General features: G+C 43.1%; 1 protein-coding gene across 1 annotated transcript; it reads left to right on the forward strand.

Annotated features, from left to right (window-relative positions):
- On the forward strand, positions 1-22,364 carry LOC146386314 (CD48 antigen-like). The gene is made up of 4 exons (XM_084932427.1): positions 1-101; positions 17,800-18,129; positions 20,225-20,518; positions 20,634-22,364. The coding sequence occupies exons 1-4, from the start codon at positions 41-43 to the stop codon at positions 20,741-20,743; spliced, it is 795 nt and encodes a 264-aa protein (XP_084788553.1). The 5' UTR covers positions 1-40; the 3' UTR covers positions 20,744-22,364.
- Positions 22,365-26,920: the final 4,556 nt, after the last annotated feature.

Here is a 26,920-nt window from a genome sequence, read left to right on the forward strand (position 1 = left end):
CACCACACTCTCATCTCTCGTGACACCACACTGTCAGAGGATGCATGTAAATGCATGCGGCATGGAAAAAACATATTTTTTCTTTGTTTGTTTCACAGCAGGTAAGCTTGCTTGTTTTTCTCATCAGCCAATCTTTTTGGTAAAATGGTTCTAGGAACCATATTATCTTGATATATACACAGTACAGCAGCTAAAATAACTATTGAACACCACTTTTCCAAGTAAATACATTTCTAAAAGTGCTGTTGACATGAAATTCTTACCAGATGTCGACAATAATCCATCCAATCGACACATGCAAAGAAGTCAAACCATATATGTCCATAAATGATGTGTAATAATGAGAAATGACACAGGAAGTATTGACATGCATACTCTGTGTAAAAGCGTTGTTGTTGGTGATGACAGCTTCAAGGGCTTGAGGGTCCTGAGCAGTATCTTAGCTGGGGTGGCTGTAGCTCAGGAGGTCTCTGTCTGCATTCCAAGTATCCTTAGTATCTAAGATACAAACCTCAAGTTGCTCTCTGATGCATCCATCACAGTATGAATGTGTGTGAATGTTAGTTAGTGAGCACTTAAAACCATAGAAGAAAGTGTGAATGACTGTAATTGGGTGAATGTGGCATGTTATGTAAAGCGCTTTGAGAATCAGTCCATTTACCATTCCCACGACTGCACTCTTCTGGACAGAGATCTTGGATGTTATTCCTGGGATCTGTTAGAGTCACTGCACCGAGTGCTCCGATTACCATTGGGACCACCGTTACCTTTACCCTCTACATTTTCTTGAGCTCGTCTCTGAGCTCTGCACCTGGGGTCTTGCCTGGTGTGATAGACCCCAGCCTCTATGGATCTTGTGCTCAGAGCTTGTTGTTGTGCTGCCATGATGAAAAATCTATAGGCAGTTTTAGGTTTAGATCAACAAGCCACAAAGACAAGCATCCCAGAGTGAAAAACCTCTAGTATCTATGAAATCGGCATTGAACAAATTGAACAAAATCAAGTGTTTTAACAAATTGGAGTTTAAGAATTGATTTCAAGTCTTGTTTCTAACTTTGATGTTTAGTACAGAGATAATGGCTGCTATTTGCATGTGTACATTTAGTGCAGGCTACCATAAAACTTTCCATCTCATAGAAACATAGCACTCTGTGAATAGATGGCTCACAACCCCCCAAACATTGTGGTTAGCACCTTTTTTTTTCTTTTCCAAATGTAGTATTTGTCTTTAGTCTACTGCATGTTAGAAAGAATGTTTTTGTTCTATGTTGCTATTTAAAGTTTTGAAAGCTTAGAGGAGGGTTGCTTATGAATCCTGAAATTCTGCAGATGATTGGAGGACTGTTCAGAACTACATAAACTTGTGAAAATTCGGTGGGGTTTTTGTTACCTCTATGCAGAGTGTGCTTAAAAATGAAAAAAGAAAAAGTATTTCATGATCCTCAGTATCTGTGTGTAGAAAATTACCCTCCAACTTGCTAAGAAACTGCAACTTCAGAGGGTTAGATATCTAAACCAATTCTCTCTGGACGTTTGAACTCAGCTTGATCATTGATGAAGACTGTTACTGTGACCTGAAGGTTTATTGGCTTTACTTTCTACATTTTGTAATCGTATCACCAGACCTGCAACCATATGTTCTGGACACTCGGGTAAAGAGAGGGGCTGAGCTTTTAACTGATCACCACCTGGTGGTGAGTTGGATCAGGTGGCGGGGGAGGACGCTGGACAGACCTGGTGCACCTAAATGCGTAGTGAGGGTGTGCTGGGAACACCTAGCAGAGGCCCCAGCCTGCGAGATCTTCAACGCACACCTCCGGCAGAGCTTGAACAGCATTACGAGGGAGACTGGGGACATTGAGTCCGAATGAACCATGTTCAGCATCTCCATTGCCAAAGCTGCTGCATTGAGCTGCGGCCGCAAAGTGGTTGGTGCCTGCCGTGGTGGTAATCGTGGTGGTGAAGGGAGCCACCAGGCTGAAGGAGTCCTATCGGGCTTGGTTAGCCTGTGGGACTTCGGAGGCAGCTGATAGGTACCGACAGGACAAGCGGAATGCGGCTCGGGCAGTGGCTGAAGCAAAAACTCGGGTGTGGCAGGAGTTCGGAGAGGCCATGGAAAAAGACTTTCAGACTGCCTCGAAGAGATTCTGGCAAACCGTCAAGCGTCTCAGGAGGGGAAAGCAGTGCTCTCAATTCAATTCAATTCAATTTTATTTATATAGCGCCAAATCACAACAAAAGTCGCCTCAAGACGCTTCATAGATACAGAGAAAAACCCAACAATCATATGACCCCCTATGAGCAAGCACTTTGGCGACAGTGGGAAGGAAAAACTCCCCTTTAACAGGAAGAAACCTCCGGCAGAACCAGGCTCAGGGAGGGGCGGCCATCTGCTGCGACCGGTTGGGGTTTACTATACACTATACTATACACACTGCTCTACCTGCACTATGTATAGTGCTGGCGGAGCGCTGCTGACTTCGACTGAGAAAATTGTCGGGTGGTGGAAGGAAAACTTCGAGGACCTCCTTAATCCCACTGACACGTCTTCCGAGGAGGAAGCAGAGTCTGGGGATGACCCGCCAATTCACGGGGCCGAGGTCACTGAGGCAGTTAAACAACACCCTGGTGGCAGAGCCCCTGGTGTGGATGAGGTCCGCTCCAAGTTCCTGAAGGCTCTGGACGTTGTAGGGCTGTCCTGGTTGACACGCCTCTACAATGTTGTGTGGAGATCAGGGGCAGTGTGTTTAAACTACAGAGGGATCACACTCCTCAGCCTCCCTGGGTAAGTCTATGCCAGGGTGCTGGAAAGGAGAGTTCGTCCGCTAGTCGAACCTCAGATACAGGAGGAACAATGCGTTTTTCGTCCTGGTCACGGAACACTGGACCAGCTCTTTATCCTCTCAAGGATACTTGAGGGTGCATGGGAGTTTGCCCAACCAGTCTACATGTGTTTTGTGGACTTGGAGAAGGCATTCGACCGTGTCCCTCGGGGTGTCCTGTGGGAGGTGCTGCAGGAGTATGGGGTGTCTGGCCCATTGCTACGGGCCATTCGATCCCTATACAACCGTTGCAAGAGCTTGGTTTGCATTGCCGGCAATAAGACGCACTCATTCCCGGTGGGTGATGGGCTCCGCCAGGGCTGCCCTTTGTCACCGCTTCTGTTCATAATTTTTATGCACAGGATTTCTAGGCGCAGCAAAGTGGCGGAGGGCTTTCACTTCGGTGGCCTTAGAAACTCATCTCTGCTTTTCGCGGATGATGTGGTTCTGTTGGCTTCATCGGGTGATGGCCTCCAGCTCGCACTGGAACAGTTCGCAGCCGAGTGTGAAGCAGCGGGAATGAGGATCATCACCTCCAAATCTGAGGCCATGGTTCTCAGCTGGAAAAGGGTGGAGTGCCCACTCTGGGTCGGGGATGAGTTCCTGCTCCAAGTGGAGGAGTTCAAGTATCTCGGGGTCTTGTTCGCGAGTGATGGGAGAAGGGAGCCGGAGATCGACAGACGGATTGGTGCTGTGGCCGCAGTGATGCGGACGCTGCACCGGTCCGTTGTGGTGAAGAGGGAGCTGAGTGTAAAAGCGAAGCTCTCAATCTACATCCCTACCCTCACCTATGGCCACGAGCTGTGGGTAGTGACCGAAAGAACGAGATCGCGAATACAAGCGGCGGAAGGGTGGCTGGCCTCTCCCTTAGAGATAGGGTGAGAAGTTCAGCCATCTGGGAGGGGCTCGGAGTAGAGCCACTGCTCCTCCACATCGAAAGGAGCCAGCTGAGGTGGTTCGGGCATCTGACAAGGATGCCTCCTGGGCGCCTCCTGGGCGCCTCCTGGGTGAGGTGTTCCGAGCATGTCCCACCGGGAGGAGGACCCGGGGCAGACCTAGGACACGCTGGAGAGCTTATATCTCTCGGCTGGCCTGGGAACGCCTTGGTGTTACCCCGGATAAGCTGGAGGAGGTGGCTGGGGAGAGGGAGGTCTGGGCTTCTCTGCTTAGGCTGCTGCTCCCCCCGCGACCCGGCCCTGGATAAAGCGGAAGAAGGTGGATGGATGGATTGATGGACTTTCTACATCAGAAAAGCATCACCGCTTATCTACCAAGTTTTAAATCTCATTGCTTTGTGTTACTAAATGACAATGTATGTTAATGCTTTCTAAATGTTTGTGGAAAAGTTTTTAGATATCCAAGACATTTGTAGCCTTTTTGCACAATCTTAGGAAGATGGCTTGTGATGGACCAAGTTGAAAACAGGAGTCGTCACAGGAATTATTAGAAAGCACTTTGGCGACAGTGGGAAGGAAAAACTCCCTTTTAAAAGGAAGAAACCTCTGGCAGAACCAGGCTCAGGGAGGGGCGGGGCCATCTGCTGCGACCGGTTGGGGTGAGAGAAGGAAAACTGAATAAAGACATGCTGCGGAAGAGAGAAAGAGATTAATAACCGATGTGAATCAATGCAGAGAGGTCTATTAACACATAGTGAGTGAGAAAGGTGACTGGAAAGGAAAAACTCAATGCATCATGGGAATCCACCGGCAGCCTACGTCTATTGCAGCATAACTAAGGGAGGATCCAGGGTCACCTGGTCCAGCCCTAACTATATGCTTTAGCAAAAAGGAAAGTTTGAAGCCTAATGTTAAAAGTAGAGATAGTGTCTGTCTCCTGAATCCAAACTGGAAGCTGGTTCCACAGAAGAGGGGCCTGAAAACTGAAGGCTCTGCCTCCCATTCTACTTTTAAATACTCTAGGAACAACAAGAAGGCCTGCAGAGCGAGAGCGAAGTGCTCTAATAGGGTGATATGGTACTACAAGGTCATTAAGATAAGATGGGGCCTGATTATTTAAGACCTTGTATGTGAGGAGCAGGATTTTGAATTCTGGATTTAACAGGGAGCCAATGAAGGGAAGCCAATACAGGAGAAACCTGCTCTCTCTTTCTAGTCCCTGTCAGTACTCTTGCTGCAACATTTTGGATTAACTGAAGGCTTTTCAGGGACTTTTAGGACTTCCTGATACTAATGAATTACAGTCGTCCAGCCTGGAAGTAATAAATGCATGAACTAGTTTTTCAGCATCACTCTTAGACAGGATATTTCTAATTTTGCCCAATTTTTCTATGTTGCGCAAATGGAAGAAAGCAGTCTTACATATTTGTTTAATATGTGCGTTGAAGGACATATCCTGGTCAACAATAACTCCAAGGTTCCTCACAGCGTTACTGGAGGCCAAGGTAATGCCATCCAGAGTATGAATCTGGTTAGATACCATATTTCTAAGATTTTCAGGGCCGAGTACAATAACCTCAGTTTTATCTGAATTAAGAAGCAGAAAGTTAGCGGCCATCCAGGTCTTTATGTCTTTAAGACATTCCTGCAGTTTAACTAATTGGTGTGTGTTATCTGGCTTCATGGACAGATAGAGCTGGGTGTCATCTGCATAGCAGTGAAAATGTATGCTATGTCTTCTAATGATGCTGCCTAAGGGAAGCATGTATAATGTAAACAGAATTGGTCCTAGCACTGAACCCTGTGGAACTCCATAATTAACCTCAGTGTGTGAAGAGGACTCTCCATTTACATGCACAAATTGGAGTCTATTAGATAGATATGATACAAACCACTGCAGTGCAGTACCTGTAATACCTACAGCATGTTCTAATCGCTCTAATAGGATATTATGGTCGACAGTATCGAACGCTGCACTGAGGTCTAGCAGGACAAGCACAGAGATGAGTCCACTGTCAGAGGCCATAAGAAGATCATTTGTAACCTTCACTAAAGCTGTTTCTGTGCTGTGATGAGCTCTGAAACCTGACTGAAACTCTTCAAATAAACCATTCCTCTGCAGATGATCTGTTAGCTGTTTGACAACTACTCTTTCAAGGATGTTTGATATAAAGGAAGGTTGGAGATCGGCCTATAATTAGCTAAGACTGCTGGGTCTAGAGATGGCTTTTTGAGTAAAGGTTTAACTACAGCCAGCTTGAAGGCCTGTGGTACATAGCCGATTATTAGAGATAGGTTGATCATATTTAAGATTGAAGCATTAATTAATGGCAGGACTTCTTCGAGCAGTTTTGTAGGAATGGGGTCTAAATGACACGTTGATGGTTTGGAGGAAGTAATAATTGAAGTTAACTCAGAAAGATCAATTGGAGAAAAAGAGTCTAACTTAACATCAATGGTACTAAGAGTAGCTGTAGATAATATTACATCTGTGGGATGATTATTGGTAATTTTTTCTCTAATGATAAAAAATTTATTTGTGAAGAAGTTCATGAAGTCATTACTAGTTAACGTTAAAGGAATCGTTGGCTCAACAGAGCTCTGAGTGTTTGTCAGCCTGGCTACAGAGCTGAAGAGAAACCTGGGTTGTTCTTATTTTCTTCAATCAGTGACGAATAGTAAGATGTTCTGGCTTTGCGGAGGGCTTTCCTATAAAGCAACAAACTATTTCTCCAGGCTAAATGATGATCTTCTAAATTTGTGACACGCCATTTCCTCTCCAGCTTACGAGTCATCTGCTTTAGGCTACGTGTTTGAGAATTATACCACGGAGTCAGGTACTTCTGATTAGAGACCTTAGTTTTCACAGGAGCTACAGTATCCAGAGTCGTACGTAGTGAGGAGGTAAAATTATTAACAAGATAATCGACCTCTGTTGGAGTAGCATTCAGGTAGCTGCTCTGCTCTGTGTTGGTACAGGGCATTGAAGATGATAACAGTGGGTGGATTATATTCTTAAACTTAGTTACAGCGCTTTCAGAAAGACATCTACTGTGATAAAGTCTACTCCCCACTGCTGTGTAATCAATTATTGTAAATGTAAATGTTATCAGGAAATGATCAGACAGGAGAGGGTTTTCAGGAAACACTGTTAAATGTTCAGTTTCTATGCCATATGTTAAAACAAGATCTAGAGTGTGATTAAAGTGGTGGGTGGGTTCTTTTACATTTTGAGAGAAGCCAATTGAGTCTAATAACAGATTAAATGCCATGTTGAGGCTGTCATTTTTAGCATCTACATGGATGTTAAAATCACCCACAATAATTATTTTATCTGAGCTGAGCACTAAATCAGATAAAAAGTCTGAGAAATCAGACAGAAACTCTGTGTAAGGCCCAGGTGGACGATAGATGATAACAAGTAAGACTGGTTTCTGAGTTTCACAGCTGGGGTGAACAAGGCTAAGCATCAGACTTTCAAATGAATTAAAAGTCTGTCTGGGTCTTTGGTTGATTAATAGCCTGGTGTGAAAAATTGCTGCTAAACTGCCCCCCCATTGCATATAATGGCTGATCAGACCACTATGACACACAAGGGGGATACTAAACAAAACACAATCGTAAACAAACAATGCAGTACAGTCTGGTTTGTTATTAAACTAAAGATCAAATAAGAAAATCAAAACTATTGAATCCTAAACTCAATATCCAATTAAATGCTAATACTTTTTCTTTAATGAAAGAAAACACATTCTCCCCCTTCAGGAGGAAGTGGTGGTGCAGTCCAATTATCCTATTGTATTTAAGGGTAAGAAGTAAAGAAACAAAGGTTAGTCAAAAGTCAAATTAATGAACTGGTGTGAATATGTAAGTAAACTAAATGTGCGTGCTTACAAATAGAACAAATTTATCCAAACCAGTCAATAAATTTATTGGAAACTAAAGTGTGTTATTGTGTTCAAATGAAGAAATGAAAATACACAAGAGCTACCGACTTTAGAGTGTGGCCATGGGTTTGGCCATCACATGGCGCCTGTGTTCAGTTTTGGTGCTGCTACTACCCGTTTACCTGTTGTTTTTGTTTTGTTTTTTGCTTTCCTGCTAATGTGTCATTGTCTTTCTTCTCGCTGGGTGCATGATCTTCAAACTCTATTATACATCCAAGCTGCTATGAGAAATCAGTTTTCCGTGCATGATGAATCTCACCCTCAGTGGTCTCAGTATGTCCTCACAGCCAGCGCCAGTGGAGCTACTCGGTGACCTCTCACTGGCACAGACCCTCTGTCTGTGCCAGTGAGAGTGCAAATGTTTGCAATATAAAAAATGAATGAAAAATGTAAACATCTATGTTTAGTGAACTTTGCAGTGTTGCTCTGTGGTGCAGCTACGACACTGTAGCAAAGTTTACACACTATGTTTACTTGATCCACGTCTGACTCCGCGAACCCATAATGTTTCCACACCACTGAAGGTTTTTTTACCTCTCTTTTCAACCAACGGCAGTCACTCTCCTCTCCAAATAACTTCTGCTTAGCTTTCCGAGCTTCCATCGGGTCCTCTTAATTGTTGTGACACGTGTTCGAAATGCAGAGAGGTGCCACATGGAGCAGCGCGAGAGTAAAGCACGAGGGAGGGGCTAATAATCGGCTCAGTCATTTTTAATGATTGTTGAAAGCCCAGATCGTAATCGAGATTAAAATTCGATTAATTGAGCAGCCCTAAATAGGGGTCATCATTTTATCACCTCTAATATTTTTAATCATCTTTCTTTGCTGCTATTTTAAATATTGGTGATGCTTTTTTCCTGAACAAAGATGTAGAGATCATGGTTCTATCATGAAACCGCTGTGCAGGCAGGGAAAGGATCCAAAAGCAGACTTCACCAAGGCGTGACGTGAACTCCAAAATCCCAGCTTTCTTTGCAGGAAAAGGCGATACAAAACTAAACTGGGAAATTCTAACTCACGAGGAAACACAGGGAGAGTGACACAGCCATGAGGGAGGATAAGACACGGAACTGAGGGAGGCGGACATAAATGCACAGAAGGATCGGACGTGGAGCACACCTGACACAAATAACCATAACAAGACAGGAGAAGAGCAAACACAACACGATGCACACTGATGGGAGACTATCAAAGTTAAACAGGAAGTACACTGGAGGGAGAGAGAGGACATGGAGGAACTGGGGAACGTAGATAAACATGACGAAATGAGGGGCAACGAGGCAGAAGAACTCACACCATGATACAAACACAGACACACAGAGGGCAACAACACAGGGGGAAATCTAATAACTAAACTAACAGAACAACCCAGGCACTAAATAATAACAAAAGTAGACTTAACGTGATACAAAATGACATGAAACTACAAGAACACAAAACACTGGCTCAAATGGCCCAGAACCATGACAGGTGCATCCTTTCAATGACCACTGTTCACCCGTTTTAGACAGCAAACAGAAACATCTTTACCCTGTGTGAAATACAGCACGTGCTGTTTCAAGCGTAGTTGTCAGAATGTGGAACCTTTGTGGATTTCCAAACTCCAGGTTCATCTTTGTCATCTTATATTCTTTTAATATGGTCAAAGATGTGAGGGCTACATATTTTTAAAATTGAATTTATCTTTAAACTTCAACACAATCAGAGACATCATTTAAGCTCTTCTCTAACTGTTTACTGAAATGAAGAGTATTTTTTGTTAATAGCATTCTTGATATCAGATACGTTATTAGCCCTCCTCCTTGCCCTCTGACCACATGCCTTAACTGGCTGACAATCTCAAAGATCTTTGTATCAATATCTCTGAACACTCAACAACATCAGGCCTTTAATTTCTGGTTGTTTACCTAAACAAGCTGTTATTTAGCACTGACCCCTCCCACCTTCAGAATTTATCTCCAAAATATTAGAAAAAGTGGTGGCCAGCCAGCTTTCAGAGGTTTAAACTGCTCACAACATTTGAGATACATTTCAGTCTAAATTTCAACATGATATTTACATGATATTTCACATGATATTTTAATGCATAGAGATACAGGTGAATATTCAACCCTTGTACCCTTGGAAGTCTCAGCTGCCTTTCAAAGTACCTGACTGAGAGACTTAAATCTCAGGGTCGCAGCTCTGACTGGCTTCTTCCTCTGTCTCTCTCACTAAAGCTTTTCAGTTCCTGTTGCTAATTTTGTGTCCTCCTCTGCAACTCCATCTTGTGTTGAGCTGCTAGGTTCTGCACTGCTATCGTGTTTGCTCTGTACATCCTCCGAGTTTGACACACCCTGAATAACTAAGAAGTCTCATATCTTTTTTACACAGATGATATTCAGCTGTGCTTGTGTTTCAAACACTAGAACATAGCCAAATTATCTGTCCTTCAAGACTGCATACATACTGCAACAGAGAAGAAGACATCAGAGGGTCTTCTTCTGCTTTTAAAAAACAAGACCAACATTGGCCATTAGACACACAAACAGGACAAGTCCTGAGTTTTTAGCTGTACTAGGTCTTTGCAAGTATTTTTTCTGCATTTCTCTTTGATTACATTGATGCTGATGCACATATTGTAGAAATGTGGAAGAATATACAAGAGAAACCAAAAGATACTTAAAGTTTGTAATTATTATTCTTTGAATGATTTAGGTAACTAAATCCAGTTTTCACGATTGCTAAGACACATTCCTGGAAAGCTGCTCTCCTTTTCCCCAAACTGTGAACACAAAACCTAATTTTCAAGCTACATTCACAAAACCTCTGACTCTTCTTGCAAAACCAAACTTTCACCCTAAAACAGTTGAATTTGTGCTCAAAACTGAACTATGCCGTCAAATCATGCCTCAAGTCAATCTAAATTATATTCTCTATTGAGTAGTCACTAAACACTACATAGAAAGTAGTTTAATAAACTCAGCCGTCTGCTCCTTGCTATCTAAAATATAACGGGACACCGGAGTAAATTCTCGAGCATCTCACACTTCTGATAATCAGCTGTCTGCTTGATGTTTATTCAGCTGTGTAAAAACTATAACTTTAATCTCAGCCAAACCGATTTACCCAGGAACAAATAAAATACTGAAAAAAGTTATCTAAGTGACTTATATATCATGTTTAACCTGAGTAGCGAAAGACGGCGGTGGGTTTGAAAACAATTTACCGGGAGTCCGGTGTTCTCACGGCTCTAGTGAGCCTTGCCCCCGGCTAGCTATCGAGCTAGTGGGTAACAGACGTTACCGAAAACGTCGGAGCGCTTTTGAAAATATGTGGTGTCTTGATAAACTGAGCAGATATTTGAGGTTTACACAGCTACATTCTCGCCTGAAAACATGTTAAACGTTTATTTTGTGACCCAGAAAGAATAATAAGAGTAATATTAAAACTAACTAGCTGCCGCCATTGTTGGAAATTGAGCTGGGCTGCGCTATGAATTCTGGGACACAGCTTCTTCTTCTTCGGGGTTTAATGGCAGCTGGCATCCTTGTACATGCAGTGCTGCCATCTTCTGTTTCAGTCCGTTATTACATTCTTAAATCCTGCTACTTATCCCTGCGTCTTTTGGGATCTTACAAAGCTTCAAACGACGCGTCGACTATTAAATCAGTCGTCGATGATTTTGATAGTCGACGTAATCGTGACTAGTCGACTAATCGTGGCAGCCCTACATGATTCCAAACATTTGTTACAAATAAATAACTGCAAAGTGGGGTGTGCGTAATTATTCAGCCCCCTGAGTCAATACTTTGTAGAACCATCTATGAGGCTTACGACAATTTGCCTGAATAATAGCAGCAAAATGTTTCCTCTTAGCATCTTTTACAGTCTTCTGATAGGAATTCCAGTAGTTTTGTAATATTTGGTATGACACCTGAAGTTGATCCTTCATCCATTTACGTTCAGCTCTCCTACACTTTCTTCTGGGAGCACGGGTGTCTTCATTCAGCCAGGGTTCAGATTTGGCTTTAACTTGCTTAAGCTTAAAGGGGGCCACCGAATCTAAAACAGCAGACTGAGTACTCAGCTCTTCTGTATCATTACATATGGAATCAGGAAGGCTGCAGTTCTGATTAAAAACAATAGAGAACTGACCAGCAGATAAAGGATTAAAAATACGACAGCACCGAGCAACAACAGGAGGAAGATTAACTTTGGTACAAGGAAGGGAAACCTCAAACAAGACAGGCTTATGATCCGACCATACAATATCACAAACCTCTAAGTTAGAGACAGGTAAATTGTGAGTTAAAACAAGATCCAACGTGTGCCCATATTTTTGTGTAGGCACAGACACAGGTTGCACAAGATCAAAAGAGTCAATAAGATTTAAACAGTCCGGGCAGCACACGTGAATATTGAAGTCCCCAACAATAAGGACATGATCGTATTTTGGCATAATTTCAGCCAACAGATCAGAAAAGTCATTTAAGAAGTCCTTATTGTATTTGCGGAGTCTGTAAACCACAGCACAGAGCACTGTGTGAGAGCGACCCAGCTCAAACATACTCAGTTCAAAGCTACTAGGTGATGTTGATAAGGGCAGTTACATTTATACTGCTTCTTAAAAACAACCGCTGCCTGATATTTGAGGAGAGTTTAAAAAGCAGCAGTCATCTGGTAAGAGATCTGTGAAGACGCTGGACTCACCGGCCCTCAACCATGTCTCAGTTATACAGAGGAAATCCAGTCCTTGGGTCATAAATAAATCCCTTGAAATAAAAGTTTTATTACTCAGCGATCTAGTGTTCACCAGTCCAAACCTGGCGGAGGTCAGCGTGCTCGTGGCTGACTGCGAGACCCGACACAGCGGCCGCAGGTTCTATAGGTTCGCACTGTGCCGACAAAGATGAGGGAAAATCCTTCGCGGCTGGGACATCTGATCCGAGCCAACAACGGGCACCAGCCAGGCATCGATGGGCTCCAGAGAGCGCAGAGAAAAGACATTGTGAGGCACAGATCCACGTTCGTTCAAAGGAGCCGGGGAAGAGCGCACCAAGTACTCCTTAAGTTTCACGAACAGACCGCTGCGTTTGCCCCGGCATCTGAAACGCTTTCGCCGTGAGGCTAGGGCCAGGGTCCGACAAAGGTTAGCTGGTAACCCAGATAGGAATGGAGGTAACATCTTATGTCCAGTATAAGTTGCATTGGTAAGATCACTGGCAACTAGTCGGAGGTCCAGCAGAGTTTGGCGATTGTACATTAAAAGAGAGTTGACTCTAGCAATAAAAAACAACACAAACAAACACAACAGGGGAAGAGACAGATGGCGAGCCACACACACTGGCGCCATCTTGTAACTGTTGTCAACATTTACATACTATGATGTGAAAAAAGGTAACTACCTGCGCTCTTCTCTAAATGTTTGGATTATGGTGGACACGGTGAATCTACTGATGTTTGGTTGTACCCTTAGTCCGGCCTCCTTCATTGTCATACCATGGACAAGAACATGGTCAATCACAGTAGCTCTGATTTAATCTGATATCACATCATTAGCCACAAGTGTGATAAATTTTGAGTTGTTGTGTTCCACCGGTAAATGGACTGGTTCTTATATAGCGCTTTTCTACTCTGTCTGAGCACTCTGATTCCAAGATGGCGGCGCGTGAACAACGCGAGGCTCAGTGTCTCTCCAGAATCTGCTATTTAGCGGTTTTTTATCTACTTTTAACCGGATTATTCGTCCAGAATTGCTGTGCGTTGCTGACCTACAGCAGACAAGAGCTTCTGGACATCTGGACTCATAACTCCAACAGTTTTATCGCCGATCTCCGACTCATCCCAGAGATCTCCAGAACACCGGAGGCTGCCCACTCTCCCCGGCTGGGCGGAAGTGCACGCAGACGGCGCCGAGATCGTAAACAAAGGCGAGGTAGGCGTGGAGGGCTACGGGCTAAGCTAAAGCTAACACCACACCGGCTGCCTTTACCCAGTATTTTCCTCGCCAATGTCCGTTCTCTGGCAAACAAAATGGATGAGATACGGCTCTCCATCACTAACAACAGACGGATTATGGACTCAAATGTCATGTTTTTCACCGAAACATGGTTGAACAACAGCTGCCCGGACAATGCTATCGAGTTAGCAGGACGCCACACACACTGAGCCGACAGGCTAGCAGATGACTCCGGCAAGACCAGAGGTGGAGGTTTGTGCATTTATATTAACAATGCTTGGTGCATGAACTCCACTACTACTGAGAGTCACTGCTCACCTAATGCGGAGTTTTTAATGGTCAAATGCAGACCTTATTATCTCCCCAGAGAACTCACTTCGATCATACTCACTGCCGTGTATATACCCCCCGACGCTAATGCTAGGTTGGCCATGAAAGAACTTTCTGCAGCCATTAACAAACACCAGAATAAACACCCCGAGGCTGCTTTTATTGTTGCTGGCGACTTCAACCACACCAACTTAAAGACAGTCCTCCCCAGATTCCACCAACATGTCTCCTGCCACACCAGAGGAGACAAGACTTTAGACCATGTGTATTCCAATCTGGCTGGAGCCTACAAAGCCACACCCCTCCCCCACATTGGACAATCGGACCATCTCTCCCTGTTCCTCACACCTCGGTATTCACCACTCATCCAACGTGTGAAACCTGCTGTGAGGACAATTAAAGTGTGGCCAGAGGGGACGGACGCAGTGCTCCAGGACAGATTTAAAAACACAGACTGGAATACGTTCACCCACACAGACCTGGACCAGTACGCCTCATCTGTACTGGATTACATCTCCAAAACCACAGACAGTGTCACCACCCAGAAACGGATCACCATGTACCCCAACCAGAAGCCTTGGATGAACTGGGATGTTCATCTCCTCCTGAAGGCCCGCAACACCGCCTTTAGGTCAGGAGATGCACACGCCTACTGCACAGCCAGGGCTAATCTAAAGAAGGGCATCAAAAAAGCCAAACACCATTACAAAAAGAAGGTAGAAGAACACTTCTCCAACTCCAACCCCCGACGCATGTGGCAAGGACTCCAGACCATCACAGACTACAGGACCACCAAACCCTCCCCCGCATCCTCTGATGTCTCCTTCCTCAACGAGCTCAACAACTTTTATGCTCGTTTTGAGCAAGGGAACCCCACAACCACAACCAAAGCAGACGTGACGCCAGACCACCAACCTCTGACTCTCTCCCCCACCGATGTAGGAGCGGTGCTGAGCAGGATCAATGTCCACAAGGCTGCAGGCCCTGATGGCATACCCGGGCGTGTTCTCAGAGCGTGTCCTGGGGAGCTTGCAGGAGTGCTGACAGACATATTCAACCTGTCCTTGGCCCACGCTGTGGTACCGGCCTGCTTCAAATCCACCTCCATCGTCCCGATACCCAAAAACTCCAACCCATCTTGCCTCAATGACTACCGCCCAGTAGCACTCACCCCCATCATCACTAAGTGCTTAGAGCAGCTGGTCCTAGCACACTTAAATCCTGTCTCCCCCCCACCCTGGACCCCCACCAATTCGCATACCGCCAGAACAGGAGCACAGAGGATGCAGTCTCCATCGCACTGCACTCTGTCCTCTCACACCTGGACAACAACAACACCTACGCCAGAATGCTGTTTATAGACTTCAGTTCAGCGTTCAATACAATCCACCCCTCACAACTCATCAGGAAACTGACAGACCTGGGCATCAGTTCCCTCATCTGCAAATGGTTACTGGACTTCCTGACCAACCGCCCCCAACATGTCCGGCTGGATAACCACTGCTCATCTACCATCACAATGAACACCGGTGTACCACAAGGCTGTGTGATGAGCCCTTTCCTCTACTCCCTCTTCACCCACGACTGCAGACCTGCTGATGGTTCCAACACCATCATTAAGTTTGCAGATGACACCACGGTGATTGGCCTCATCAGTGACAACGATGAGGCCGCCTACAGGGAGGAGGTGGATCGTCTGGCTGAGTGGTGCGACACAAACAACCTGCTGCTTAACACCGAGAAGACCAAGGAGCTCATCGTGGACTACAGGAGGAATGCTGACCCACATCCACCCATCCACATTAAGGGGACGGCTGTGGAGTGTGTGAGCAGCTTCAAGTTCCTGGGAGTCCACATCTCCGAGGATCTCACCTGGACGACCAACTGCTCCAAGCTGGTCAAGAAGGCTCACCAGCGCCTCTTCTTCTTGAGGACTCTGAGGAAGAACCACCTGTCCTCAGACATCCTGGCGAACTTCTATCGTTGCACCATCGAGAGCATCCTGACCAACTGTATAACAGTCTGGGACGGGAACTGCTCTGCCTCGGACCGGAAGGCGTTGCAGAGGGTCGTGAAAACTGCCCAGCGCATCACCGGAGCACCACTTCCTGCCATAAAAGACATCTACAGGAAGCGGTGTCTGAAAAGGGCTGGGAAAATCATCAGAGACCCCAGTCACCCATCACATGGACTCTTCACCCTCCTGCCCTCTGGGAGGCGCTACAGGAGCACCAGGTACCGGAACAGCTTCTTCCCCACAGCTGTCAGACTCCTAAACTCTGCCTCCTGACATCTGACCCACGTTAACACATGGACTGAACATACACACACCCACAATGGACAACTGTACCCTCAAACACACAATAATAACATGGACTGAACCACCACTCACAACCACTAGCACTTTATATAGATACTGTAGAAATTATCCACATATCTAATTTATCTTAACTGCACTACTGTATAGCTCTGTAAATAATCATTCTGTACATACGATAATTTTTAACCCTACAACTGTTTACAACTTGCATAGTTCCCATTTCTGTATAACTGTATATCTCAGATTTCTGTAAAGTTATTTATTTCATATTCTGTATAGTTTTTCATATTTATATCCTGTTCATAGCCTGTACATAGCTTGTACTCACTACAGCCTGTACATACCTATAGTTATAGAATATTCACAACATACTTCATACCGTGTACATTATAACATACCATAATAGACCCATTTCTGTAATATACTTACATATCTATATTATTGCTAATATATATTGTAATATATCTATATCACTAAAGCACTTCTGGATGGATGCAAACTGCATTTCGTTGCCCTGTACCTGTGCATGTGCAATGACAATAAAGTTGAATTCTATTCTATTCTATTCAAAGCGCTTTAAACTACTAATTCATTCACCCAAACACACAAGCACTTTTTTCTGAGCTAAGTAGTCTACCATTCACACTCCGATGGATGCATCGGAGTTAGCATCCCTAGGCAAGATGCTAACACTATGTGGCAAAGGAGAGCAACATGGTGTTAGCATCTTGCCTAGGGATATTTGGCATGCAGACTGGAGCAGCCTGGGATCGAACCACCAACCTTCTGGTTAGTGTCTGACCTGCTCTGCCACCGGAGCTATAGTGTTTGACTTTTTCCACCTGTGCTCACCATTATGCAACACAGGTGCATCACAATGACAATGTGTTGACAAGATGTGTCTAAACAGATGAAAAGTGCTTATGGTTTTGCCAAAAGAGTGACTGATTCAATAAGTGGGTTCAGGCAACTGAGACTTTGGTTCAGGCAATAGGATTTAGTGTTTTAGCAATCGAGAAAAACTGTAAGTTACTTGCAAATTCAAAATAGTGCAGTACCCACTGAAGGTCAAGCTTTGTGCACAGTTGTCGAATGACGCTGGAGAGATTTTGAAGCCTAAAGCTGCAGTAATTGCTTCTTAGTCCAGAGTCAGTCAGTGTTATTACAAACGATCTTGCATCCCATTTTAAAACAAATTTAATGGTGTTTTGACTTATTTATTGTCATTATTAATCAGTGATGATTTTTTACTGCGGTAAAAACAACAGGAAAGGTGATTTACCTGTATGACCTCTTCAGCATCATTGAACAAAAAAAGTAGCTCTTAGTGAGAGGTGAAATTCTGTCTGTCATATTGGAAACATATAAGAAAACATTTACATAGCATTTTCAGTGGGAGAAACATTTCTCAACTGAAAACGTTACAACCAGATGAACAGATTTGCTTACCTGGATGATTAAGCATGCTTCAAGACATTTACGCAAAAGCAATTTTAGCATTTTCACAAGGAATTCTCATGGAGCCACATCTTCTCTCTCTCAGGAATACTGTGTTGTTTTGGTGGAAATGAAGGAAAGACTGCTGTGAAAGCAAAAGAGAGAGCAGATGTCACCCTACAGACAGGAGAAAGTCCAAGTAATGCCAAGATAATATGGACTTTTGGAGCCGAAAATCCAAACATGCTACTTGCTACCATAAAGAACAGAGCGGTGAAGAGTGACTATGATGCGCGTTTTAGAGACAGACTGCAGCTGGACAGTCAGACTGGAGCTTTGATCATCACACAGCTCAGCGTCCAGGACTCAGGCATCTACAAGTGGCAGGCCATCAGCGACACCATCTTATGGAAGCAGTTTAACCTGACTGTTTATTGTAAGTACATCCGCTCACTCGCGTCACTAGACCTGGAAGACAATTTAATAAAAAGGCAACATTTTTTCCCCACACTGATTCATGAAAAGATGCACAACAACTCCTTACTGCTGCTCTGTTTAGATACATCAGCCTCCATCTCATCTCATTTCTAGCATTCTCCTCTGTTACAAAGGCCCTCTGCAGGTCCTCCTTCACTACATTCATGAATCTTCTGGTAAATGGACTGATTCTTATACAGCACTTTTCTACTCACCCTGTATACAACATGCCTCATTCACCCATGCACTTCCAAACACAAGTGCAAACTAAACTACCTTCACACACACATTCATACTCCGATGAACACATCGGAGGGCAACTTGGGGTTAATATCTTGCTAGGGATATGCAGATTGGGGAAGCCAGGGATCGAACCACCAACCTTCCAATTAATAGCTGATCTGCTCTACCACCTGAGCCACAGCCACCCTTCTATGTGCTCTTCCTCTTTTCCTCATACCACACAGCTTCACATCCTCTTTTTGTTAGTGCCTGTCTCCGAACCATACATTATACTCTTGCTGTTACCATTCTTTCACAAATCAGTCGGAGACTTGCCTCCACCAATTCCACCCTGCCTGCACTCTCTTCTTCACCTCTCTTGTGCATTCACAGTTCCTTTACATTCCTGTTACTTAAACTCATCTACCTTCGCTATCTCTACTCCTCGAACTTTCACTTTTCCAACTGTGTCCTTCTCATTCACACACATGCTTCCACTGAATTTTTTTCCCTTTCCCCTCTTCTCTCCGGAGCATAGCTCTTCATGAGCATAGCTACTTCATGAGCATAGCTCTTCATGAGCATAGCTACTTCATGAGCATAGCTACTTCATGAGCATAGCTCTTCATGAGCATAACTCTTCATGAGCATAGCTACTTCATGAGCATAGCTCTTCATGAGCATAGCTACTTCATGAGCATAGCTCTTCATGAGCATAACTCTTCATGAGCATAGCTACTTCATGAGCATAGCTCTTCATGAGCATAGCTACTTCATGAGCATAACTCTTCATGAGCATAACTCTTCATGAGCATAGCTACTTCATGAGCATAGCTCTTCATGAGCATAGCTCTTCATGAGCATAGCTACTTCATGAGCATAACTCTTCATGAGCATAGCTACTTCATGAGCATAGCTCTTCATGAGCATAACTCTTCATGAGCATAGCTACTTCATGAGCATAGCTCTTCATGAGCATAACTCTTCATGAGCATAGCTACTTCATGAGCATAGCTCTTCATGAGCATAGCTACTTCATGAGCATAGCTACTTCATGAGCATAGCTCTTCATGAGCATAGCTCTTCATGAGCATAGCTACTTCATGAGCATAGCTCTTCATGAGCATAGCTACTTCATGTGCTCCATGAAGTAGCCAGTGAGGTTCAGAATCATTTTCAAGGTCCTCGTGTTTCTCTACAAAGTCCTTCATGGTTTGGCTCATTCCTACATTTCCGACTTCAGCTTCCAGGTCCCTCCAGTCAGCTGATCATATGCTTCTAACTGACATGTGCTCCAGATTTAAACTCAGAGAAGACTTCTCTGTGATTGCCCACAGTCAAATCTGCTCCCTCCATTCAGTCTTTAAAAACTTAAAACTTATTTTTACACACTGGCATTTGGGTCTGATTGCTCATTGTGTTTCCTGTGTCTTTTTCAGTCATGGTTAGATCTATTTACTTATTTCCCTATTCCCTCCTTTTTTATTTCCTGACTTTTATTAGACGCTTTGATCAACCTGAGTTTTTTAAATGTTTTTTTTTTTTAAATGTGCTTTGTAAATACATTTGAGCTTTAGTTTACTCGATTAAACAGCTATTTTCAATTAATCATAGTAATCACAATTACATTATGTGTCATGATCACGAGAGAAAGAGTTGGGAGAGCTACTCTATAATCAAATCAGTTTTGTTTATATCCCTTTGCTCTGTTTGCAGAGTATCTATGAGCCCACAGCTACAGTTAGTAAAGTCAGAGACTTCATCAGTATGATAACTCTGTCAGCACTTATCAAATCACATCAATCATATTTTCACTCTCTTTCCTTCATCAGGTTCTCTTGGTACTCCCTCCATTACAGTCAGATCGTCTTTCATTAACAAAAGCTGTTCCGCAGTCACAGTGGAGTGCTCAGTGCACAACAGCCAAGACCTGGTCCTGTCCTGGTACAGACAGGAGGGAAGATTGACAAATGTTAGCAGTCCTGATCTGTCCTCCAATCTGTATCTCACTCTGGAAATAGAATCCCATGACAGAGGCAGTTACAGCTGTGTAGCTGAAAACCCTGTTGAAAAAAAGGTGACCAAACTATCAGGAGAAGACACAACTATTAAGATGGGGTCTGGAGGTAAGATGGTGATAAATCATTTTCACCTTTATTAAACTAGAACTATTATTTTTTTGTTTATCACAGTCTTATGGTTAAAGAATATCTAAGCCCCAAGCTCTTCTCTCCCCCCAAGAGTCCAGGAGCTGGTGTCAGACTGAATCTACAGTAAGACTGGTTATCTCTACTGTCTTTGGCATGGCCTTGATTATTCTTGTTGTGGACCACATTAGACTCCGAAGATGAACCACATGTGCACCGAAGTTTTTCTCAAGCTTCACAAAATGCAGTGTGTCAACACATCCGCTTTAGAGCTACACAGGACATGGGACATAATTCTTTTCAAAAGTCCTTTAAAATTAGATTTTGGATCTCAACCAGAAATATCATATGGTAAGGTGAATAATACACAGAAACCCCAATAATCAAATGGCCCAATCACTTTGCAACACTGGGATGGAAAACAGGAAGAAACTTCCAGAAGAACAGGGCTCGGGGAGGGGCAGCCATTCTGCTGCAAACACCTTAAAAGAAACCCAAGGATGCTTTACAAAGGAACATTAAGAGTAGTTCATTCTTATTTTTTCTCAAAGTGCATATAATACAAATGTCATGGTCCTGGTGTTTTGTTTTTATTAATAGTCTTTGATTGCATTGTTAGTTTCGAGCCTCTGGATGTCTGTCTCTATGCTTCCTCCGTGTTCTTTGTTTCATGTCTGATCTACTCATGTTTCATATCTATGCTTCTCCTGGTTTTAGTGTCAAGTCCGTGTCTCTGTGCCTGTCTCGTCTTTCCTATTTTACTTTGCCAGTCTCGTGCTGTGTGCTCAGTGTTTTCAGTTTTACTTGAAAGTTTGTCAGCAACCAAGTTGCTCTCAGCGTCTAAAACTCCAACCTAAAGAAACATCTGGAAGTAATTTCTTTATTAAAAGCTAATGTTAGCCTACTGCAGCTAGCTTGTTTTAGTTGTGGTAGCTACTTGGGTCATGTGCCAGTTAAGTATCTTCGATGTATTATTGCTGTGTGATTTATTACTATTACCGAAGGCAGCATTACAACCTGCTAGCTGTAAATAATCATGTGCAGTTCTGAAAGAAGACAGAAAGAAAACATATACAGAAACAGATACAGAAATAGTTTTCTATACAAGATCACTGCAAAAAGTGCAGCCTTACCTAATGTCCACCATCACTCATTTTATATTAAGATTTAAAAATCTAGTTGGTATTGGTATGGCGGGTAACCTTCAGTACCAGTGATTTATCAGTAGTAATAAGTCACGCAGCAATAGAACATTCATGTAGGTGTAAAAAACATGACAATGTAATAAGTAATTCAAAGTATTCAGAATCCGTTACTCACATTGAGTAACTTAACAGAATACGTTACAAACAACATTTTAGGGCGTGTATTCTGTAATCTGTATTTTAAAAGTAACCTTCCCAACACTGCTTACAGTATAAAGCACCTTGAGTTGACTGTTGTTGTGATTTGGGGTTGTATAAATAAAACTGAATTGAATTAGATGCCATTGGTGTCAAAGGTTTTATCTTTGTGACAAACTCAACCTTGAGTAGTACCTTTCGTGAAAGCGTTACTAAACCGCGATTTTGTTTGTGAGAGTGTCTCACGACAATAACGTACGAGCGTGTGATGCCCGTGGCAGCAACAGACGTGTGCACATCAACAATGGATAACATGGAGTGCAGGAGGGAGTACGACCATGTAGTGTTTAAACTTTGTAAGTACTCACATTATTTTGAGTTTGATTCATTAAAAAGTGACAAAAATATTAGCGTCTGCTGTTCACTTCGTGTGAAGAAAACTTCTTTCTACAGTGAAAAAAACCCTTAAACACAAGAGTGTAAACACAAGAACATTATTTTATTTTATATGCTGGAATATGCAGAACATTGGTTTAAATGTTAAACACATTTCTTCTTGCATATAATAAAATTTTTGCTTGATGCAATGTGCATAAAGTTAAAAGATTAAAACTAATAAAACAAGTTTTAAAAAGAGACTTTTTGATTTGATTATATCTGATATGATGGATTTTGCAGGAAAAGTAGAATTGGGCTGAAAGATCTATTGCTTTATTACGTATTCAGGTTATGTTTCATGCTTTTAAAAAGTAAATAGGTAACTAATTACTTTCGAAAAACTAATCAGTAAAGTAACACAATTACTTTTTACAATTGACGAGGAGATATCTATTTACATTAGCCGGTAATCATATATAGGTGTTAATTTACAGTTTCTTTGTTTTCAGTCTGGTGGTAAGGAACTAAAACACCTGCCAGGGGGTGACGTTATATAGACTCCGCCCCTTACACACACACACACACACACTGAATGGATGGATGGCCTGAATGGATGGCCAGTTTGAGCAAAACTTTGCATGAGCATCTTCACACGTCATGTTTAACATACATCATCCATACATCTCATATGTGTCTAACAGCCACATTCTTTTTAGTCATAAAATCTGTAGACTTCCTGATGCAGATTAAACATGATTTAGAAAGTTCTTGAATATTTATTCCAGTGTCAACAAACATATGTTGAAACATCCATGATTCCCTGGAAAGTATGTGGCCATTTTTACTGTTGTTTGTTCAAAGTAGTTTCTCTTTCACTTACATACCCAATGACTTAATATTTTCCAGAAGGAAGTCTCATTTTACTGCTGAAGTTTATCTCATAAGTGTTTGCTGTAATCACTCATACTCATTAACTCATTGCACTTTGAGTAACCATAATAAACCCAAGAGAATCCCCTATAAGCTCCATTTTTTTAAACTCCATTATCATAGGGGGTAACCACAGTAGGTAGCTCAGAGTCTTCAGAGGTACCTGCTTCATTTGAGTTTTACAACAGATGTCCTTCTTGACACAACTCCAGAGGGGGATTCATATGTCTGGAATCACGTTAGTGACCTTTTTTCTTATTTTCTTCAGTTTGTCAAGGGTGTTAATTACCACAGTATGGAGATAACAAGGAGAATCAATTGTGATATTTATAAAACATCTTGTCTATCATAAATGTCATCTAGCCTAATGACAGCAGTGTACCTGTTTACCTGACCTCCTCTCTGATGGTAAAATGGGCAGCCTACAGATGTTTATCTGCCAGTTATGATCTGTAACATTTAGTTCACCTCAGAAACAGTTTGTTCTTTCACAAGTAGAGCTCTCTCATTTCACACTCACTCATTTAAATACTGGGCAGACTTCTTGCTGTAATTTACCTGGGATTCATATATAAATATACATATATACTAGAGATGGCACGATACCACTTTTTTATGTCCGATACCGATATCATAAATTTGGATATCGGCCGATACCGATATGAATCCGAGATAGTGTTTTTTGATCAATAAAACTGTTTTTTAATATCTTGCTGCTTTTTGTATAAGTTCATAGTCAAGTTAAAACAAAAACAAAAACCACTAAAGCTATTCTGTTATACCTGTATGCAAAAAATACACTGCACCCAAAATATTTCATAGTTCAGCAAAACTGATCAATCTAATAAACTTAAACCTGCACTATCCTCCCTATTCTGGTATTTTAAAGAGTAAGCAACCTAACTAATAGGGCTCTAAAACTCCCACCAAAAAAAGTAAAATAAAAAAATGAGGAACCACCCTCCACCTCATGATGCTTAATTGACGTAATCAACTTTAATTTGATGCAGTGTGAAAAAAATGCCCAGAAATAAATTATTTTTCAAGAATAATTAAATAGATTCAACATCTTTCTTCAACAGAACTGCAGACTGCACAGATGGTTCCCAAAGGAAAAAGTACTATAGCTTACTAGGGTATATTAGACTTAATAGTTACTATATACAGTAATGGACTTCTATACATTTTACATCAGATTAAAACTTTGGGTGTAAGATTTGGATAATTATTTATTAAAAGCTAGACATTTTAAATGAGAATAAGAAAGAAAAGTATGTCTTTGTGCCCCCTTTTCCCTGTTCATGCCCTATCGGCCCCCCTGGCTAAACTTTGCTAGATCCGCCCCTGCACAGTTACCAGCCGTCAGCTGCGTAGAAAAAGATCCTGGTGTAGAAAGTAATATTAAATAAATTCTAACAACAGCTTATCAAGCTTAAACGTGCTGCTGTTGTTCAGCCGCTGGTTTCCTCTTTCTGGTGCAAAGTGGGCCAAAAACTAAGAAGAGAGATGGACTCGCGACAGAAAAGCCGATCAGCTGATCATTGATCAGTTTCACGATTGAAGTAGCAGCAGGAGAGGGAGAGAGAGGGAAGAGGCAGTTGCTCCATATATCGGTTGTTAAGCTTAATGTGGGAATGCTTTACAAACATTCAGAGATGAACTTACACATTTTCTTTACTTCTCTCTGGGATAACTTCCTCGGAGATGAAATGCCAGATTGGTAGCGAGGCTACAAATACACACAGCCGCTCTATCACGTGACGCATACTGCTGCGACGCGCTACGGTTATGAGCCGAGTTACGCCATGTCGTAAGTTTTGTGAGGTGCTTTTTTGATATTTGATGGATCGGATTACATTTCTTATTTCTCTCCGATATCCGATCCAGTAATTTACGTCAGTATCGGACCGATACCGATACGTAATATCGGATCGGTCCATCTCTAATATATACACACACATATATATGTATATATATATATATATATAAAATTCCCCACTCGACCCTGTGGGCGGTCAATCCTTCAAGCTCGGGTCCTCTACCAGAGGCCTGGGAGCTTGAGGGTCCTGCGCAGTATCTTAGCTGTTCCCAGGACTGCGCTCTTCTGGACAGAGATCTCCGATGTTGTTCCCGGGATCTGCTGGAGCCACTCGCCTAGCTTGGGAGTCACTGCACCCACCGATTACCACGGGGACCACCTTCACCTTCACCCTCCACATCTTCTCGAGCTCTTCTCTGAGCCCTTGGTATTTCTCGAGCTTCTCGTGTTCCTTCTTCCTGATGTTGCTGTCATTCGGAACCGCTACATCGATCACTACGGCCGTCTTCTCATGTTTGTCTACCACCACTATGTCCGGTTGGTTAGCCACCACCATTTTGTCCGTCTGTATCTGGAAGTCCCACAGGATCTTAGCTCAGTCATTCTCCATCACCCTTGGGGGCATCTCCCATTTTGACCCCGGGACTTCCAGGTTATACTCGGCACAGATGTTCCTGTACACTATGTCGGCCACTTGGTTATGGCGTTCCATGTATGCCCTGCCTGCTAGCATCTTACACCCTGCTGTTATGTGCTGGATTGTCTCTGGAGCATCTTTACACAGCCTGGGGTCTTGCCTGGTGGCACCTGACCTCAATGGATCTTGTGCTTAGTGCTTGTTCCTGTGCTGCCATGATTAGTGCTTCCATGCTGTCTTTTAGTCCAGCTTTGTCCAGCCACTGGTAGGATTTCTGGATATCAGCCACCTTCTCTATCTGCCGGTGGTACATACCGTGCAGGGGCCTGTCCTTCCATGATGGTTCCTCGCTTCCTCCACTTTCTTGGGTTTCTGCTGCCTGAGGTATTCACTGAGCACGCTGTCAGTTGGGGCCATCTTCGTGATGTATTCGTGGATGGTCCTAGTCTCATCCTGGACTGTGGTGCTGACCCCCTTCCTTCTGCTTAGCGTACAGCCTCAGGGTGGACCGGCTACGGGGGGGTCCAGGATAGCCATGATCCTATCTTTCAGGTCAGTTCCTCTCGCACTCAACGATCCTTCTCCTATCGCACTTGGGGCTTGGTACCCAATCTCGGGTGGGGGTGATGATATCTCCCCCCTGACCTGGCGTCCTGGCTCCCCGTAGCATTTATGTTGTACCTCGTCAATCTCTAGCTGTGAGAGCAGTCCATTCTTTCGAATGTTGGAACACTGAGCTAGTAGTTGTTTCGCCGTCATTGTGGATGTTGGGTATCGAAGAATCCATAGGTCCCTCATCCTATTCATGTAACCCCTTCCGCCAGGGTTACTTGTGTAGTAGTATTCCAACAACGCCCTGTTTTCGTCTCTTGCCCACCGATGCCTTCTTGTTCAAGTAGCCCACTTCTTGTCAGGGTGCCCTGGTTCCTCAACACCTGACGCGGACCTTGTTGATCCGGGCGACGTCCGAGCCGGCATGCCTTCATATTTATCTGTCTCGCTCATGTCTGCGGTAGGCTTGCAGAACTTGCGATCCTCTGCTCCAAAGGCGTGTAGTCTACCCACTACGCTATCCAGGGCGCATATATATATATATATATATATATATATAATGTATATGTGTGTGTATATATATATATATATATATATATATGTATGTGTGTGTATATATATATATATATATGTGTGTATGTGTATATATATATGTGTGTGTGTGTGTGTGTGTGTGTGTGTGTGTATATATATATATATATATATATATTATCTGCTGCACA

The sequence above is a fragment of the Perissodus microlepis genome, chromosome 6, assembly GCF_051167445.1.
Source record: "Perissodus microlepis isolate ML-2025 ecotype Zambia chromosome 6, ASM5116744v1, whole genome shotgun sequence".
NCBI lineage: Eukaryota > Metazoa > Chordata > Actinopteri > Cichliformes > Cichlidae > Perissodus > Perissodus microlepis.

Bases quoted from the DNA above. Each gene is read 5' to 3' on its own strand.
- LOC146386314 (XM_084932427.1), top strand. From the start codon at position 41: ATGCATGTAAATGCATGCGGCATGGAAAAAACATATTTTTTCTTTGTT. The intron at 102-17,799 runs GTAAGCTTGCTT...TCTCTCTCTCAG, and splicing joins CTTTGTTTGTTTCACAGCAG to GAATACTGTGTTGTTTTGGT. The intron at 20,519-20,633 runs GTAAGATGGTGA...TCTCCCCCCAAG, and splicing joins TATTAAGATGGGGTCTGGAG to AGTCCAGGAGCTGGTGTCAG.